The sequence below is a fragment of the Biomphalaria glabrata genome, chromosome 13 (assembly GCF_947242115.1).
Source record: "Biomphalaria glabrata chromosome 13, xgBioGlab47.1, whole genome shotgun sequence".
NCBI lineage: Eukaryota > Metazoa > Mollusca > Gastropoda > Planorbidae > Biomphalaria > Biomphalaria glabrata.
Window position 1 is genome coordinate 15,306,819 of NC_074723.1, and position 20,398 is coordinate 15,327,216.

Consider the following 20,398-nt stretch of genomic DNA (forward strand, 5'->3'; position numbering starts at 1 on the left):
AAGGTTAATCAATTCCTACTATATGAAGCTCATGGTATTATACATTTAACGCTGTTCTCGAGCAGTAAATATTTTTTGAATCAAATAGTTAGTAAAATGATCTTTCTGAAATTTAATAAATTGTATTTCTTTTCATAGGATTGAAAAATAATGAAAAAACAAAATGGCTAGTATTGGGATCGAACCAACATCATTCTTCTTCTTAGTATGGCTTGTTAATGAAGTTGTTAGAGCCTCGCACTACTAACGCTGACGTACTGTCTCAGCGAGGGTCGTCACAAATAAATGAAGTAGAAACTCCGGTTTGTTTTGTCAAGATAGACATTCAAATATATAAACCTAGTTTTTTTTACAACCTTTTTGAAGAATATAAGTAACATATGTTATTTTAGATGATCTAGATATGGTATTAGCAGTCATGATATTTTTTTAAAGTCTTCATTGCTAGGCAAGTAGATTGTGGTACGTTTTGTAAGGTAAGTCAGAAACCATTTTTGTTTACATTATTTTTATAGCCATTTGAAAATCCATCTATTAAAATACTATTCATTTACATTTATTCCAGTGCAGTAGAGTTTGAATTGGAATGAGTAATTTCATCTTTTGAAAAGGTTTTCTTTCAGTGACTCTTCATTTTTAGGGCTTTTCGTATGCACAGTGTGATTTGGGATTATGAAGCCAGAACCAGAAGGATCTCCCAAGCTCCATATTTCTTCTCAGGTCAAGTGGCTTGTTACTCCCCAACCCTCCCCTTACCCAATGACCCTCATAGGGACAGCTGGACTACCTATCGCGCCAACACTGTATTTCCTAACGCCACATTCACGTGAAATTATATATACACGCAAAATGTTCATTTACGCACACGCACATTTCTCATTCACTTTTTTGCCCTCAGAGACATTTTTTTTTAATAAAAAGAAATAGTTAAGTTTACTTAATGTGTCCTTGAACTTGACCTGGAGGCCAGTAAGCCTTGAGGGTGGAGCTACTTTGGGATGACTTCATCATGTGATGTGAAAACAAGAAACTATGTTGAGTACTTTATGACTGCTACTCCACTGAAAAGATAAATGGTGCGTACATTTTTTAAATAACATTTGTGGGTACTTTCTAATAGGAAGAAGAATTGAGAACAATGGTGACCGGTTGTTGTTGTTTTTTTTTTTTTTTTTTTTTTTTTTTGGGGGGGGGGGTAATGCGAAAGAAAAAAAGGGGGAGGGTCAAAAGTGATGCAAAAGAATAAAAAAAAAAGAATGTTTATTATAGACCATGATTTCTAGTAACACAATAATTTTGAATTTGAAACTCGGTGGTGACAGGGTTTTAAATTTTAGACTACGTCGTGTTCCTCTAGTTCCAATGGTTACTTCTTTTTTGTTGGTAAATTGTTTTCTCTTTTTGTGCTGGCCACATGACATTCTTATTTGCTTTAAAGAGCCAATCAATATGCGCCGTTCTTTGAAGCATTTTTTTTTGCGAGGATAAGATTTAATACATTTGTCAATGTAGGGGTATTTTGAAATAAAAAATATTCAAAATGTTCAACAAAAGTTAATGTGATCCAATATATGTGTTGTCCATTTTACAAATGTTTCGGGATTAGAATATCTTGTCTGTTAGCTGAAATAAAAGAAAGAAGGTTTCTTCAAGAAACTTCAGATTAAAACTTATGTCGCTTTATTGATCCTTATTTGGAAACTTGTGATTACAAGGACTCTTTTTTAAAAATTAAAAACAACAACAAGAGAACAGAAGCAAAACACAGAAATTCATTTTGTGACTGACTTTACTTACGATTTTTCATCTTTTTTCTTTCCCTAATTAACGATTAACGCTGAAACAGACTAAGGAACAAATGAGTTTTGTACCTCTCTGTTCTTACCTTAATGGACAGAAGTCACCCACTTCGCGACGACTTGACGTAGTTAGGATGGAGCGGATGGCGGTTGTGTTCTAAGATTTTTCTGACTTTGTTGAGACATTTTTGTTGAAAAATTATTTAAATATGGTAAGTTTGTGCGTGCTTATTTCGAAGCTCTTTTTCGAACACTTTCCAAGTGACGCAGCACTTTGGATGACACGTTACCTTGCCAACAAGTTATTGCTTAAGTTAGCAGATTTGGTTTTAGCCAAGGTTAAGAAAACTAAAAGTGTTCATATGCTCACTCTGGTGTTGTGTGGCTTTCACGTTGTACAGATTCTAGATTTAGATCTAGTGACACACACACGCGAGCATATGCGTATTGTGTATCCATTGAATAGAACGCAGAAACATTTTTTTTAGAATAGTGAATAATTTAATTGAACTAATTTCATTCGTAGAATTAACAGGCACAACATTCATCCAATATAATTACATGATCTAAACAAGTGTGTACTCTTTAAGTCTTTAACACAAATTCAGTGATGGCCCCTATAGGGTCCATCTATAGGTCATGTTTTGGTTAGAAATACATTTAAAATGGTAAGTTTCAATATTTGAATCACGACTATCAGAAGCTGTGAAGTGGAAACTATCAACATTGACAATCTTATCGCACTTCATAAACAATAGACGAGTTTGGGATAAAAGTTCCAATGCTCATAAGTCATCAACGACCTAATTGTTATGAAGATATGTTTCAGTGTGAGTCTAAAATAATTAATGCTAATGGTTGACCTACGGACAAGGGCGTTAGTGAATGTTCAGGCTCTCATTCATGTCCCCCCGGAAGAAGTCCTTCCCTTCGGTCAAGTCTGTGAGGTACCGCCAGTAGTATAATTGACGGACATATCGGTAACCAAGAATACTAAGACTAATTAATAAATCTTATTTTAAAATATATATATATAATTTTAGGACATTGCAAAACATTATGTATAAATATTGTAAGAATATTCAAAATAATTGCTTTCCTTTCTTAATATTTCCTGTTTTTTTTACTGTGGATGGTAAATTATCTTAAAAATGTTTGTAAACATATTTAATTTGTAAAACAAAACCTTTTTTCTAGTTTTTAAGGACAGACAGACTACTAACAGCATTTCCCCTTCTGTGGTCGCTAAAAAAATGAATAAACAAATCCACACTTAGAATGTTGGGGAAAAAAACGAATTTAGGACCTACAGTCGACTATCAAAATGTCTAATGTCTCATTATGTCTACTCCATTAAATCAAAATGTCTAATGTCCCATTATATCTACTCCATTAAATCATTATATTCTAAAAGCTTTCAGAATTGACGTAAACAGGGAAAAAAAATATTTCAATATTTTAAAAAATTTTTGATTTGACACTTATTTTTGTTTTCTGTCTTTCCAATTAATTATCACCACGGTCTCGAGGCTTCGAAGACTATGACTTAGACAATCAGAAGTTGGCAAACTTCGGTTGTGAAAGATTTCTTTTTATTTTACGCTAGAAGCTCCGCCCTCTGACCTTGTGAGAATAAACTAATGGTAACATTTGTAACAAATGTCAATTAATGGTAAAGACTACTTAAAATTGCTCGACCAATGGAAAGACATTCTCAAACTATAAGTGAGAACAATACCATTCGTCTTTCCTTGTAGCTTGGTGACACCCAAGCTAAGGTCCGCGGGATTCATCCAGCCAGTGAGATAAACATTCTGTCCACAGAGCAGGGAATCAGCATCTTAAAGAAAACAAGGACCTAAATGTATTGGATTAGCCTGTGATGCACATTTCGATAATTGATCTGAACCCTTCGCCCCCTTCCCAAATGCTCTATCGGAAAAGCCCCTACATCCCCAATGTTAAATTCTTACTAGTTTTGGACATTCGCGGAGCTGACCTGCTTGCGCCCTTTCACTACACGGAGAAACTTGACCAGCATATAAACCAGATTATTAATTTTTAAAATATTATTTCAATCTTCTATCGCCCTAGCTAACTTTTAAATAGCTCTTATACTGATCTATACAACAGAAAACTGGTTTTATAGATTTACTAATGGCTCTAATTCAAATTTCTAGGAACAATTCTAATTGTATTATTCTCAAATAAAATTGTTTAACGGACATAATAATTAAAAGATTGGGTTAGTAAAGTTAGTTAAATTGTATTCTTAGATTAATTTCCCATTAATAGTCATGACAATATAGTAAATTACTCAATCAAGGCCTTTCAAGAAAATGTGAATCTTCTGACAAAAGATCCGGACGATCTTTAGGAGAGCAATGGACCAATCACCAAACTGAAAGATGCAGATGTGAACAATGTGGAGAAATATTTTTTGTCGAGATTAACGATTTTGAAATGTAGCAAAATGTATTTATGATATCAGAAAAAATAGACATATCGGACCTGTATCACTAAGTATCTAGAATACAATAGGCAATCAATCCCTGCAATTTGTCAACTTAAATGACCGATAAACAAATTCATTAATGAGATCCAGTATTTATCTATGCATTTCTTATGCTCTTTTTGTTACTTAAGCTTTTATTCAATATTACAATATATTTATAAACATTTACGACAAAATATACGGAGTCCTAGGACAAACAAATATAAATATATAAAACAATATCCGAAAACACTTACTTGACGAAATCCCTTGTGTACTGCAACGATGAACAGCCTCTCAGCTGTTTAAAGTTTGAGCAACGTAAGTCTTCCTATTACTTTGTTGTTTATTTCTTCTGTATTTTACCCTCAAATCAAACCGTAGAGTCTATTTACTCAGCCCAAAAATTTAAATTAAAAAAAGGCCTACAATAAAAGTAAACTTTTAAACTACTACTTCTGGAGTGTCAGTGGACGTGAAAATAGAGAAAAAGACATGGAAATAGACGGTGGAAATAGACGTGGAAATAGACAGAGCTAAAGGTTTGTAATGGAAGGAGGAGTAAGGTGAATTGGGGGTGGTGCCATCAAACACAGTGATTGTTCACTAAAGTGAAAGGAAGATTAAGTCAGACCAATAAAAATTGTATCTTGCATAACAGGCACATTTTATTTTCTACTGAAAAGAGCCATGGTTGGGGAGTAGGGGGTGAAACTATAGCAAGCATTGGGGGATTGGGGAGGTGGGGACATTTCTCCATCCAATATAAAGAAGAGAATTCAAGAAAGACGTATAACATGAAATCGTCCACCTCTGGCTAATTTAAATAAACGTAAGACAAAAACACTATTAGTATCTCCTCGTATTGTTTCTGTTTTCTGCCTCGCTCTTCTATATCAAACATTCGAATCAGAAGAGTGGACTCAAGTGGAGGCAGCTACATTGACTTTTCAATGTGTTGTAACCTTTACGATGAGTTATGCGCTTGTAAAATGATCTCTACATCTAAGGTCTCCCAAACGCTAAATCGTTGTGTTAATATGTAAAGTAATTATAAAGAACGCCATTTTTAAATATATATTCATTGAATTGTGCCAGAAAAAAATATTAGACAACACTTCCAGAGTTGTAAAAGCTTTTAGGTGTGCGATATATGTTTCTGCATACAGACAAATGAAAATGTTATTCTGTGGTAATTCAACATTTTGGGTAAGTACTAAATCCACTTTACACCTTTATTCACTTTTATTGGTGGAAAAAATACATACGCATTATCTAATTGTGGTTACAATAACAAGTAAATCCTAAGTTAAATGTATTGGGAAAATTTATTTTTTTAAGAAAAGGTGATGAACTCCATTTTTTATCATTTTTGTGTTTAATTATTGTAATTTCGATTTATATTTGTGTATAACATTTTCCTATAGTTTTTTATTAAAATTAACATATCAATTAGTACAACATATTGAATGAAAACTTTATATTAGCTGCTTGCACTCTTACCAAGAAGAGTCTCAATTTCTTTTATATTTTTGTTCCATTCCAAAGTTTTACGCCCAATTACTCAACTTCATAAATATGTTTATGTCTCGATAGTAAGCCGAAGGCAATAAACGTCTGTTACATGTTACAAACTATTAAGTAACTCCAATTACATTTTGTATTCAAAAGGATTGATCTGTCATTTTCTTCTCCTGATCCCTATTGCAATTAGAAAATAGAACCGGTGGGCAGAAAAAAAAATGATTAGTAGATCTAAAGTTTCTAATTTACATTGAGCGGCTTGCCTTGATAAGCCTTAATAAGACTTTGTAGATTTTAAATCTCAAACTAAATTAACACATGGATACGTGAAGGACCTAATTATCTTTTTTTAAAGAATGGATGAAGTTTATAAGATAAAAGAAAATATTCAGAATTTATAAACCAAAATAAACTCCACTGGGTCTGTTATTAAGTTAAAATTTCAATATCTCTACTATGTAGGCACAATCGTAACTTCTAGAGATTCCGTTGTAGTGAATGATTTTCTAAAAATAAAATTGATGGCATTTCAAGTGAAAATGTAAGTAACAAACTAGACGTAATTATTCAATAACTTAACCAAAATCCTTGTTACAAAAGACACAATTTTGAGAAAGTTTAAAATATTTTTATTAATTGTATTGAAGTGCTCTCTATTTAAAAGAAAAATCAATTTTTATCTTCAGACTGGTTTGGCCTGGGTAGCGATTCATGTCTACAAAAATCGGCTGAACTCAGATTCTCTGATCATTGTATTTGGTGCCATTGACCACTGTGAAAATCATTTAAATTATAGCATTATTGGGACCACGTTTATAAAATTCATCATAGCTGTTGTATCTTACGAGATGGTAGAACTCCATGCCCGACATTTCTTTCAATAGTACTTGTTGGGGGAAAAAGTCTTTCACCGGAGAATCTATTTTATCTTCTTTTTGTATAATCTGGATGAGACATTTAGTCGATTAGATCAGCTGATAGCAAGAATTAAAATGAGAAAAACACTTTTACTATATTTATTTTAAACAACATTTCTTTTTTCTAAAATACTTTTTTAAATACCTCATAGAGTTTATTTTAAAGTTAACTTTCAAGACGAGTAAAGGCTGTCTTTCTCTCAATTCTCTCAATATGTGGCAAATATTTCTAAGAAAATGGATGCCCCAGAATCCTTGTTTAACATAATGAAATAAGAAAGAGTTTTATCAGTTAAAGAGTTAAAGATCAAGATCTATTCAAGTGGTTTCTTCTTCGTAGTCATATCTATCTAGATCACATACTATTCTTTTCTATCATCTTTCAGAAAAAAACAATGCGAAACTTCTTCTGTGCCAACAATTAAATAGCACAATAAAGTTGTACACATCATTATGATCATACAGACTTAGGCGTAATTACATGAACACACTTTAAAGAAAAGAATCACATTATTTAGAATTTAGATTAGTAGCGAAAAGAAGTTTTATTCCAAGAAACATTTTACTACTAAAATACTTTCATTAGTGTTTCACATTTAAAAAGAAACAATATATGTCTATGACTGTCAGATTTCGTACTAGTCCTGTGGTCGCCAAACTCATCGGCCTAAAGAGCCGTTTTTTTAGAAATTAAAACATTAAAGTCGATTCACAAAGTCATTTTTTTAAATATATAAGCTATGTTTTAGTTGAGACATTATATGGAATTAATTAGAATTAAATGTACAATCTTGAGCCTCCCTTTGCTAATATGTCTTAGTTTAGCTAAAGGTACATTAAATACAACTTGGTATCATACTTTTATGATGATAAATTTATTTGAAAATAAAACACGTTAAATAATATACAAATCATCCTTCAGAAGACAACTACTACAAATACTCTACAAATGAAAGTCAGATTTGTTTGTTATTGTCTTTACTTTTAGGCACAATTCAATTTTTCATCTCTAAGGCGATCTCTTAATTTACTCTTAATAAAGTGCATGCTTGAAAATGATTGTTCGTACACATACGTAGACTCCCCCCCAAAAAAACAACCATCAAACCCTAGTTTCTTCTGGTGATCAAACGAGTCGGGAATACTATCCCATGTGTAAAACATCAAATTATCTTCCATATCCAGATCTTTCAGACCTATTGTGTTGTAAACTTAATTAAGATTGGTATCCAATAGCCCTAGCCCTAACTTGGTATAAGTGTGACAGGTGGGGAAATGTGACGTGTGTTTGGCACGTTTTATGTCTAGGGGATGATTATTTTTGAAAGCAATCACACCCCCACTTATCAGCATATGAATCGGGAGCAGACACGCAACGAGACAAAGCAATGAAAGATAGATACAAAAGTTAAAATAAAGGATATTTATTTACATAAATATACATATAATAATAAAAAGGGGGAGGGTTTGCATCTATCTCTAGTATATTCTATGTTTAATCATCACTCTTGCACATAATAAGAGAGTATGTCACTTTGTCCTCTGACTTAGCTGGTATTCCTGTTGATGTCGCAGCTGGCTGTGTCCTGGCTTGAGGTTCTGCAGCTGGAGGTGGCGCTCTAGCGGATAGAGGGACGCCGGCGATATAGCTCTTGTGGAGTCTCAGTCCCAAGTTCTAGTATCTGTAGTGGGCACAGTATGGCGGGTGGCCGGATACCGTGGGCACAATGTTGCTGCGGGCAGAGCTGATCTGCCGTGGGCAGCGTAGTTGACAGGATATGTCCAGTGAGTTGCAGAGGGTTGGCGTAGCTATGACGTCTCACACAGATCTGGTCTATAGGGACGTCGCACCTAATAGCTTGACAGGTGGGCTGTCGAATAGGCGGGCAATGCCGATAGCGCCAAGTAGTAGAGTTGGGTAGATCTCAGTAGGCAAATGCAGCGCTGAATAGCACTAAGCACAACTGCAGGTAAATGGATCGTTGATCCAATAACTAGGCAATAGGTGATTCTTGATAGCAACTAGGCAAGTGCAGCGCTGATTAGCACTAAGCACAACTGCCGGTGAATAGATCGTTGATCCAATAACTAGGCAATAGGTGATAGGCAAATAGGCAGGTAAGTAATCCGATAAATAGGCAGGTAAATAATCCGATAATTAGGCAGGTAAATAATCCGATAATTAGGCAGGTAAATAATCCGATAATTAGGCAGACACCTGAGGGAGGCTGCGGATAAATAAAGACAAGTTAGGACATGTCTCTCATGCATCTTATCGATGCCCTCGACTGAGGTGCATTCGTCAGATTGGTAAAATTGCTTTAGAGCATAAAGGGGAGATGATGACAAATGGGATTTGGAAAATAGATGGCAGATAGTAGCAATATAAAAATGTACATAAAAGAGAACGTAATAATATAAAAATGTACATAGAAGGGGAAATAATAATCTCAAATAAACAACACAGGTGGGTAAAGAAAGAAAAAAGGGGGGGGGGGGTGAGTTGGGCGGTGGTCAGAGACCGAGACGCTTTGTTTGCATATGACCGTGGGTCGAGAACAATGGAGCGTGCTTGAATGTCCCTTCAAGCGGCGCAACTCTCATTAGAGTAAAATGAGTAAAGGGGAGATAATCCATTACAGGGAAGATAATTCATATCTCTTTTCTAGACGCAGTATCAGTGCGCTAGTAAGATTATCAAGGCTGTCAACCGAGATAAAAGAAATAAAGTAAGATGTACAAATATATACATGGTTGCATCAACGATCAATTGAGCAACGTAGCATTAATAGATTAATGCAATACATAAATAAATACATAGCACAAGTTTACGTTTTCTACTTACGCCAGTGAGAAATACACAATGCACTGATTAAATATAAATGAACTAAGCAAAATACACATGATAATATCCAATGGAAATAGCACAAAAGTAATTAAGATAGAACTTGTGATTAAGTTCGGCTTACCACCAGGTATTCCTCTAGGAGAAAGAATAAGTGATATAGTCCAGACTCGATAGCTCAGCTCGAATGAGAAAGAGAGGGTGATTTGAGTTGGTTTACTATATATATATGCTTGAAAAGTGTGGGCGGACACCGGAAATATCCTAGGCTAAGATTTATCTTACACGTGGGTGGATTTGACTCGAGGTGGGAGCCGCACCTTGGAATATCACGCGGTGTGTTGAACAGGGTAATCTCTTAGATCAAAGAGAGACGTGAGAGAAGGGGGGGGGAGAAGGATTAGCTTGCAACCAAGGTGGTGTCAACCGCGACCGTCCTTCAGACATCCGGCGGGTAAGACAAAAGAGATTGTGTGTTTACCTTTCCCCGATCAAGGGCAGATAAATGAAAGGGCGCGCGTTAGCTATCTCCAATGTGGTCAACTAAGTCTAGCCTGGAGAGGAAAGGGTGGTGCGGGTGAAGAAATTGGGGTTAGGACGGGGAAATAATTGAAATAAACTGAATAAATAATAAATAATAATAATTAATGCTGTGATAATTTAGAGTGACTCTGACAGCGAGTTTTTGACTTGTCACATACGCCGCCGCCAAGATGGATCTATCGCAGAAAGATCCATAAAGTGCGAGCAGACTGATGTCACTCTAACTTTAAGATCAGTTGTTATCACAGCATTAGAAAAAAAAAATCTGGAAAAATAAAGGGATAGCCATGCCAGGAGGAGAGTCTGTCCAAGTTTGTCCGTGGTCTACTTCCCGTCCCTGAGTATGTAGTCACCTGGGTGAAACATTTGGGGTTGCTCGGGAGAGTAGATTGGGCGATTGGGTGAGTAATAATTCCTTCCTGGGGCGGATTGGGGAGGGTAATTGGGGCTTAGGCGGGGTGCCCAAGGCACGTATGCTCGTTGGGGCTTACCTCCGAAGCCGCTGTGAGGCGCTTCTTTACGAGAGTAAGTAGTCAGCTTACCTCGGTATCGTCTGACATGATCAATGTCAGGGAAGAGTGGCCTGATAAAGAATGTGGAGTTCTGCCTGAGAACGTCCCCACGAGTACTATAATTTGGCTTACGTCGGGGCTTCCTGACATGGTCAATGCCAGGGGAGGGTTGATTTCGCATGGTGGCTGAGGAGCCATGGTGAGAAGTGTTTTCACGAGCGCGAGGGTTCGGCTTACCTCGTGACTTCCTGACACTATCAATGCCAGGGGGAGGTTGATTAGGAATGATGGCTGAGGAGCCATGGAGAGGATCGAGTCCACGAGAGCAAGGGTTCATCTTATCTCGGGGCATTCTGGCACTGTCAATGCCAGAGGAGGGTCGATTTTGAATGGTGGCTGAGGAGCCATGAAAAGGAGTGAGTCCACGAGAGCAAGGGTTCATCTTACCTCGGGGCATTCTGACACTGTCAATGTCAGAGGAATGTTGCTTAATTTTGGCTGAGTAGCCTGGGTCAAGTAGACCATCACGAGCGCGGGTATACGACTTAACTCGTGACTTCCTAGCAGTGTCAGTGCCAGGGCGGAGTGGTTTGAGCTTCGCTGATGAGTCGGGACTAGGCGTGTTAGTGTGGCGACCAGGGTTTCCAACCTGCTGGTTGCTGCCACGTCTCTGCTTCGTCGATCTACCGACGGGCAGAGAGAAGTACGGTTTGTTGACTACTCCAAGAGGGACATATTTGGAGCCTAGAATGAAGTCATATACTGGCGTGTCCATGACGGCTGCGTCAATGGTGCCGTGTACGTACTTGCATTCTACGTGGACCCTAGCAATAGGAAGAATCTTTGGCGGAATCTCACGGTCAAGGGACTGAATCGTCACAGTTCTATCTGTGAGATCAGCCGGATCAACCAGTGCTTTGCAGATAACTGAGCTTACCGCACAGCCTGTGTCAAATAGGGACTGGACGTACCGTCCGTTAACCAGAATCTTCTCTATCCCGGGGGAAGATGAGACAGGGTGAGGAGGTGCCGGTAGGACTTCCGTTTTCCTAGAGCCAAGGGCAGTGTGTTCAGGGGCCACAGTCAGTGTTGATATGACGTATGGGTCGCCCGCTGTTCTATCAGTGCGTGTTTGCTGATTAGACGCAGAGGGTTTGGGGACCGCGGTTATTACTGAAATGGTCTGTGAGGCCTGCTGCTTTTGGCGGTTGGGTTGGTGGCTACGCATGCTGTTGTTGCAGTCACGGTAGGCACGGTTAGGTTTGTTGCCACGCGTGCTGTTGTTACAGTCACGGTGGGCTTGGTTGTTCTGGTCATGACGAGGCTTACGTGCTGGAAAGTTGCCGTTTTTGTGCAAGGCTGGTTGTTGGACTGGTGCCTTTTTAGGTTGGGGTTGGCTTGGGGGCATGGGCTGAATTGGGGCGTCGCAGTTTGCAGGACTATTAGACTCAGCAGGAGGGTTGGGCTGGGTGGACAATGTGGAATCATCGAGAGGAGGGATATCAGGTATGAAAGCTTCATCCTTGGCAGCAACTTCTGTGTCCGTTTGGGCAGTGTACCCGCTTTGGATGTGAGTCGTGGTTTTGCTCTCCTCTGCTTCCTGGTCTTGTCTTGCCGGTGTGGTGTTCAGCTCCAAACTCTGCGGCCTATTGCTCTGTCTGATTTCTGGTGTTTCCTGTGCATGGGCTTTGTCCAATTCTTCCATTTCTTGCTTGAATTTTCTTTCATTGTCAATCAACCGGCGTACGATGTCTTCCACCTTGGGGTCTTCATATCCAAGGAGCATCATAATCTCCTCAACTTCAGAATCTAATTCTGTTGAGTCCATGATAATAGAGGACGGATTAGAAAAAGTATGAAATGGAATAGCGGAAAGGGCCACTGGAGAGCAATTGTTACAGGAAAAAGTGCAGAAGGAATGCGGTGTCTGCCTAAGTTAATCACAAAGTTCCTGCAAGGAAATGTTACACATAAAATGCAATAATAGTAATAAATAAAATATGACAGAAGTGACACTCTTGATAATGCGAAGTGATGATACTTATATTTTTAGGAAAATATTGATAGGAATTTAGTTATTGCTGCCTGTTCGTGCCTGCTGTACTTATGGGTTAAATCCCGGACAGGCTCGCCAAAATGTGACAGGTGGGGAAATGTGACGTGTGTTTGGCACGTTTTATGTCTAGGGGATGATTATTTTTGAAAGCAATCACACCCCCACTTATCAGCATATGAATCGGGAGCAGACACGCAACGAGACAAAGCAATGAAAGATAGATACAAAAGTTAAAATAAAGGATATTTATTTACATAAATATACATATAATAATAAAAAGGGGGAGGGTTTGCATCTATCTCTAGTATATTCTATGTTTAATCATCACTCTTGCACATAATAAGAGAGTATGTCACTTTGTCCTCTGACTTAGCTGGTATTCCTGTTGATGTCGCAGCTGGCTGTGTCCTGGCTTGAGGTTCTGCAGCTGGAGGTGGCGCTCTAGCGGATAGAGGGACGCCGGCGATATAGCTCTTGTGGAGTCTCAGTCCCAAGTTCTAGTATCTGTAGTGGGCACAGTATGGCGGGTGGCCGGATACCGTGGGCACAATGTTGCTGCGGGCAGAGCTGATCTGCCGTGGGCAGCGTAGTTGACAGGATATGTCCAGTGAGTTGCAGAGGGTTGGCGTAGCTATGACGTCTCACACAGATCTGGTCTATAGGGACGTCGCACCTAATAGCTTGACAGGTGGGCTGTCGAATAGGCGGGCAATGCCGATAGCGCCAAGTAGTAGAGTTGGGTAGATCTCAGTAGGCAAATGTAGCGCTGAATAGCACTAAGCACAACTGCAGGTAAATGGATCGTTGATCCAATAACTAGGCAATAGGTGATTCTTGATAGCAACTAGGCAAGTGCAGCGCTGATTAGCACTAAGCACAACTGCCGGTGAATAGATCGTTGATCCAATAACTAGGCAATAGGTGATAGGCAAATAGGCAGGTAAGTAATCCGATAAATAGGCAGGTAAATAATCCGATAATTAGGCAGGTAAATAATCCGATAATTAGGCAGGTAAATAATCCGATAATTAGGCAGACACCTGAGGGAGGCTGCGGATAAATAAAGACAAGTTAGGACATGTCTCTCATGCATCTTATCGATGCCCTCGACTGAGGTGCATTCGTCAGATTGGTAAAATTGCTTTAGAGCATAAAGGGGAGATGATGACAAATGGGATTTGGAAAATAGATGGCAGATAGTAGCAATATAAAAATGTACATAAAAGAGAACGTAATAATATAAAAATGTACATAGAAGGGGAAATAATAATCTCAAATAAACAACACAGGTGGGTAAAGAAAGAAAAAAGGGGGGGGTGAGTTGGGCGGTGGTCAGAGACCGAGACGCTTTGTTTGCATATGACCGTGGGTCGAGAACAATGGAGCGTGCTTGAATGTCCCTTCAAGCGGCGCAACTCTCATTAGAGTAAAATGAGTAAAGGGGAGATAATCCATTACAGGGAAGATAATTCATATCTCTTTTCTAGACGCAGTATCAGTGCGCTAGTAAGATTATCAAGGCTGTCAACCGAGATAAAAGAAATAAAGTAAGATGTACAAATATATACATGGTTGCATCAACGATCAATTGAGCAACGTAGCATTAATAGATTAATGCAATACATAAATAAATACATAGCACAAGTTTACGTTTTCTACTTACGCCAGTGAGAAATACACAATGCACTGATTAAATATAAATGAACTAAGCAAAATACACATGATAATATCCAATGGAAATAGCACAAAAGTAATTAAGATAGAACTTGTGATTAAGTTCGGCTTACCACCAGGTATTCCTCTAGGAGAAAGAATAAGTGATATAGTCCAGACTCGATAGCTCAGCTCGAATGAGAAAGAGAGGGTGATTTGAGTTGGTTTACTATATATATATGCTTGAAAAGTGTGGGCGGACACCGGAAATATCCTAGGCTAAGATTTATCTTACACGTGGGTGGATTTGACTCGAGGTGGGAGCCGCACCTTGGAATATCACGCGGTGTGTTGAACAGGGTAATCTCTTAGATCAAAGAGAGACGTGAGAGAAGGGGGGGGGAGAAGGATTAGCTTGCAACCAAGGTGGTGTCAACCGCGACCGTCCTTCAGACATCCGGCGGGTAAGACAAAAGAGATTGTGTGTTTACCTTTCCCCGATCAAGGGCAGATAAATGAAAGGGCGCGCGTTAGCTATCTCCAATGTGGTCAACTAAGTCTAGCCTGGAGAGGAAAGGGTGGTGCGGGTGAAGAAATTGGGGTTAGGACGGGGAAATAATTGAAATAAACTGAATAAATAATAAATAATAATAATTAATGCTGTGATAATTTAGAGTGACTCTGACAGCGAGTTTTTGACTTGTCACAATAAGTCTCTTGAATTTTGAACTCTATAATTCTTATATTTTTTAAAATACAGCAACTCGTTTCAAATCTATTAATATCAATATTAATATCAATATTAAAAGGCGAAATGTTTCAAATACTGCGGCAATTAGATAGCTTTGAAACAAAGACTAACGTCAGCTTGCTTTGCGGCTTCTTAAGTCTTTGGCCCTGCTGAGAAAACCTTCCTTTATATTTAGAAGTGATGTTCTGAAATAGCAATTGTCAATATTAGAATCATTTTAGTGACACTATTTCAATAGGTAGAAAAGAGAATTAGAGTTTCTGTTGTGAAACTTTGGCACGAAGCGACAATTTGTTTTCGAATTAAATGACTTCTTCTAACATTAAACCATTGTGTCTCCTTTTCCTTTGAAATCACGATGAAGCTGATGTAGCTGAGATGTAAAATCCGATATGAAATACAATCAAAGATCGTTCGTCAAGAATGCATAGTTAATGCTTTTTTTCACGAAGAATGCTTTCATATCTCTAAATAGTGACTCGAGATATTCTAAACCCTTTCATTTCAATGACAAACGGACCTTCTAATGCAGCAGGAGATCTTCGTGCTTACTTTCTATCTCATTTAGAAATTCATTCAATTGACGATTAGCTACTATGGAGTTGATCTTCTTAATCACCAATTCCATTAGTTCCCCTTTCAGACCATGTGGTCTATATGGCAGATGATGTAAACAGTAAAGGTCATCTGTTTCTGTGGCCTACGATTAACGAGGGTATCATGTGGCCAGCACAACGACAGCCTTTACTTTTCCCCAACTAATGTCAGGTACCCACTACAGCTGGGTGGGGGACTCAGAGGTGCCAGAAGATCACGAAATTAAAAATCTCAGTCTTAACCAGGATTCGAACCCCAGAACCCGGTTCGGGAGCCAAGCGGCACGAAGCAGGACGTTTTGGCGCCGCCGTTTTGGCCCCCGCCGTTTTGGCGCGAAGGTCGTTTTGGCGCGAGCCGTTTTGGCGACGGGACGTTTTGGCGCGAAATACATTATGTACGTTTATTGTATTATTTATTTTAAAAGAATTATTCATATCTATGTTTTGCATGAGTGTTTGTGTTAAGACATATTTTTCAAGTACTAAATGTAAATGTGTGTTTGTTTTTCACATCATTTTCTTTAATAAACATTTTGGCTTGTGTATGTGTGTTTATTAAGAGGCACACTTTTATTTTCAAAAAAAGTTTTTTAAGATATTACTTCAAAATTAAAAACAAAATGAAACGATGATACACTAAAAATGGATGCAATTATTTGTTTACATTAACATTGGTTTATTTAATGACTGTATGGTATCTCCAGCTATACATACCAAACACTTGATAATAATAAGTAAAAATATAATACATGTACCATGTTTCTCCAAATACTATAAGTGAAGTATACATAGACACCATGGTTATTTGCTTAAGTCGCTGGAATTTGTCTTACGCGTGAGAGAGGGGTGGGGTGGAGGAAAGAGTATATACAAGGAGTGAAATGTAAGCAGAAGAGAGGGGGCGGGATAGGTGTCACATGTAATGACCATTCCCAAGGAGAAGATCGCCAGACGCATGACGCCAACGACCAATGCTCGGTGCTGGTCTTGTCTTCATTTGTTCAACTATACCTGCGTCAATGCGAGATGTGAGACCCAAAACACCCCTACCCAATTCCTCAAAATATATCTTTTCAGAGTATCTTAGTGTCGTGAATTTGTTTCTATCTATTGTCGCCCCTAGTGTTTGTTTACATTGGTGGATTCACGTTACAGTTTGTACTGACCACCTTCAGTGTCTTGATCTTTATTTTGTGTGGAGTTATTGTCGTCATTCAGCGTAATAGAGCTTTAGATGTTAACATGGTTTTTGTTATATTAAAGTGTGACACTTAGCTAGTTGTATATTACACTAATGTCAAATAAAAAAAAAATCTTTTGGAAAGAAATCCAAAAATGTCATCCAGTGCGATTAGCAGAACTCACATATAGCATGTCATTACCATTCAGGAATCTGACTTATTATAGGCCTATATTCATGAAATAAGCAAAACCTTTATAATTAAAAAAAAACAACAATTCGCTGAACAATGTTAGAATTCATACTAAACATACAATATTATGGTAGAGTGAAATGAACATTGTTATAAAAGCTACGTGCTTATTAAATTATCGTCAAATGATATCTCGCGCAAAAACGTCCCGTCGCCAAAACGGCTCGCGCCAAAACGTCCCGTCGCCAAAACGGCGGGGCCAAAACGGCGGCGCCAAAACGGCGGCGCCAAAACGTCACGTACCGCAAGCGGCAAACCCCAGCCAGTACGCCTCCTTTTACTTACTTGTTTAAATTGACGATTAGCTAATATGGAGTTGTCAATCTTAATCACCAAGTCCATTACTTTATAAAATTCTTCAGAAAATGTATTCGCAAGTAGCGCTTCCTGATGAACTGAATGGTAGGGATTATCACGTGATTACTTTTATCTTTCAAGGTAGCGACATACCCATTTCTTGCACTTCTTTAACATTTCACCTCATCTCAGTGGCGTAGCAGGGGATTTGGGGGACCGGGGCTTGGCCTTTTTAGGGGCATGCTACATCATGACATGAGATAATGGTGTAATATTTAATATTTAATGTTAACAAAAATTTCAAACACTCATTAGGGAGCCCCCCTCCCTGGGGGGTTTCAATTTCTCTCCCCCACTATAGCTACTGCACTGCCTCATTTGTTGAAATCGATGCAATATTTTTTTATTTGATTATTTTCGAAGCTTTCAGATACAATATTTGCTATATATCTACTTCACGCGTTTTCCTTACAGAGGCAATAATCCCAAAGGTTCCTCTTTAGAGCCTTTGCTGTAGATAAGGACTTACTCAAGAAATGCATGCATCTCCCGCGCACTCTATGGCTAACAATAAATGTAAATAATAATTTAAAAAATACTATTCCTATATACCTATGCTGCTTTGTTTGTCGAAGTGATATTTAAGAATTTAGGCGCTGGCTTTGCAATAGATCAAATGATACACTTGCTTGAATGTAGGTTTACTCATTTCGTACTAAGCTAAATAGTAAAAACATTATCCTTTATTTTTATAGAAGAACCGCATTATAAGCAATTCCTCTGTTGTGTATAACAAATATTTCATAAATTTGAGCAATATAACCATTGGCTGTAGTGTTTAATATTGTACTGCTCAAAATGTGCATAGAATATTTTTACTCGTTTGAAGGAGACCCGAAGCAAAAAAAAAAAAATGCTTTCATACATAACAACATACTGACAATGTTTTTTTTTTAAATGTCAAACTTTGTAAACAGTCATCTTTCTTTGTAATATCATTTTTTTTTTCAATATCAAATTTTTTTAACAATGATGATATTACGATTAATTAGGATTAACTCCCCCTTTCCATCTTTTATTTTAAAATGCGGTTGGAATTTAAGTGGAATTCAGGCATTCTATAGAAATACGAATTAAGTGGCATTGTATATAACCTGAGCAAACTAACTTTTTTTTTTTCAAACCAAATTCACCAGCGTTGAAAAAAAAAAAAAAGGAATGATGAAATCCAAGCACATACTATAATAACTGAGTAAATGTATGTGTTACCGGCAAAGTAGGAAACGACATCCGTCATGCCAGGCGTTTTCAAAGTAGAAAAAATCTCTTTAATTTTCACATTGTCTGATGAATTCGCTACATTCGCTAGAGAATTTTTACTCGTTTGAAAGAGTTTGAAGTAGAAAATGTCTTATCTAAAACAAAGATAAAAAGTAAATAGCCCATATAGATACATGAAAACAAAATCACACATTTCTATACAATGCCAATGCGATTTCGTAATTTGGCGGTAACAGAATGATTCAAAAAAACGTTCGATCTTGGGATTGTAAGACTGATACAGGATATAATATAATATAATATAATATAATATAATATAATATAATATAATATAATATAATATAATATAATATATAGTATAATAGAGTATATAGTGTTAATAACGTAAACCTAATCTATGAAATTATTAATGTTTAAGGATGAAGACTTGACTGTGAACTCATCGTGGCCACACTTCACTCAGTGTTTCCAATCAACAGTTTTGGTTTATATACCAGCAAGTTTTCTCTGGATCAGCTCTGCTTTCTACATTCCTTACCTTATGTCTCGGGATACAAGCATACCTGGACCTTTCTCAGCTCTGTACATCACCAAAACTGTAAGGATTATATCAGAATGTTAATTATTTTTCTCTGTATGTACTGATGTTAAAACAGGGCATTAAAAAGAAATCAACACCCTTAGCTTTAAAATAAAAGGGCAAGAAAGAGAAACTAAGACTAAATCATAACAAAATACTGGCCTGTATACTAGAAAGTCCACTGAACAGATATGGTAGGGTAGTACTATTTTGTTGATATTTGGTAAGGGTTTAGCACAGTTTTGTTTTTGACTTATATTACTTTCGGAATCTTTCTAGTCAGCCAGGTTTTCTGGAGAAACGTTTATCCGCATTAAGACCTTCATAAAGACCTTCATAAAGACCTTCATAAAGACATTCTCCTGGTGTTCAGTAAACACTATTTTTCCACAGAAAAAAAAATATCGCAAGAAAAACAAAAATGTTTAAGAAAGGTCAAACTGGGCCGATACCGAAGCATACGTTTTGGATCCGCCGTTTTTTGGCGCGATGGTCGTTTTGGCGCCGCCATTTCGGTTCGATGGTCGTTTTGGCGCCGCCATTTCGGTTCGATGGTCGTTTTTGGAACGTAATGCTCAAGCCACATTATATACGCTCATTTTATAATGTTTAAAAAAAAGAATGATACATATGTATGTTTTGAGTGTATGTGTTTGTGTTTAAGTTAATGTTTTTAATGTAAAGAACAATCGTTAAATTTGTCCATTAGATTTGGGATTTAACATTGCTGTGTAATTATTGTTATATCATCAACATTTTAATACGTGTGTGTTACGTCTGAGTATATGATGAGACCCTTTAGCGATACACCAACATCAAAACGACTAAATCATAGTTTGTAAATACCACTGGCGGATCCAGAACTTTGGAGTGGGGGGGGGCGATTTTTTTCCAAACCCTAACCCTAACGCCCAGTAAACCCTAACCCTATGCATAAACGTGCGTACAGCATATATATATATATCTATATCTATATATATATATATATATATATATATATATATAGGCTATATATTCGATATATGAGAATAAAATAAGACTGTTTCTCAATCTTCGGCGAAAAAAAACAGTCTTTCTCTTGCAAGCTTGGGGGTCTGGGAGAGCGCTGTAAGTTTCT

At 37.5% G+C, this 20,398-nt stretch overlaps 2 protein-coding genes across 7 annotated transcripts in view; one reads left to right on the forward strand and one right to left on the reverse strand.

Annotated features, from left to right (window-relative positions):
- The window catches only part of LOC106057463 (uncharacterized), a 65,627-nt gene extending 60,790 nt beyond the window's left edge, over positions 1-4,837 (reverse strand). For 3 of the 4 annotated variants that reach the window (XM_056007997.1, XM_056007999.1, XM_056007998.1), the window contains exons 1-2: positions 4,551-4,837; positions 938-1,061 (exon numbers count right to left, since the gene is read on the reverse strand). The gene's annotated coding sequence lies outside the window, so the exon portion shown is untranslated. The remainder of the gene's footprint in view (positions 1-937; positions 1,062-4,550) is intronic. The other variant, XM_056008000.1, reaches the window with a different exon arrangement.
- A 238-nt stretch (positions 4,838-5,075) lies between these two features.
- The window catches only part of LOC106057451 (multidrug resistance-associated protein 1-like), a 56,625-nt gene continuing 41,302 nt past the window's right edge, over positions 5,076-20,398 (forward strand). For 2 of the 3 annotated variants that reach the window (XM_056007994.1, XM_056007995.1), the window contains exons 1-2: positions 5,078-5,502; positions 19,120-19,299. In XM_056007994.1, coding sequence (XP_055863969.1) covers positions 5,467-5,502; positions 19,120-19,299 — 216 coding nt within the window. In that variant the 5' untranslated portion in view covers positions 5,078-5,466. Of the gene's footprint in view, positions 5,503-19,119; positions 19,300-20,398 lie in introns of all 3 variants that reach the window. The other variant, XM_056007996.1, reaches the window with a different exon arrangement.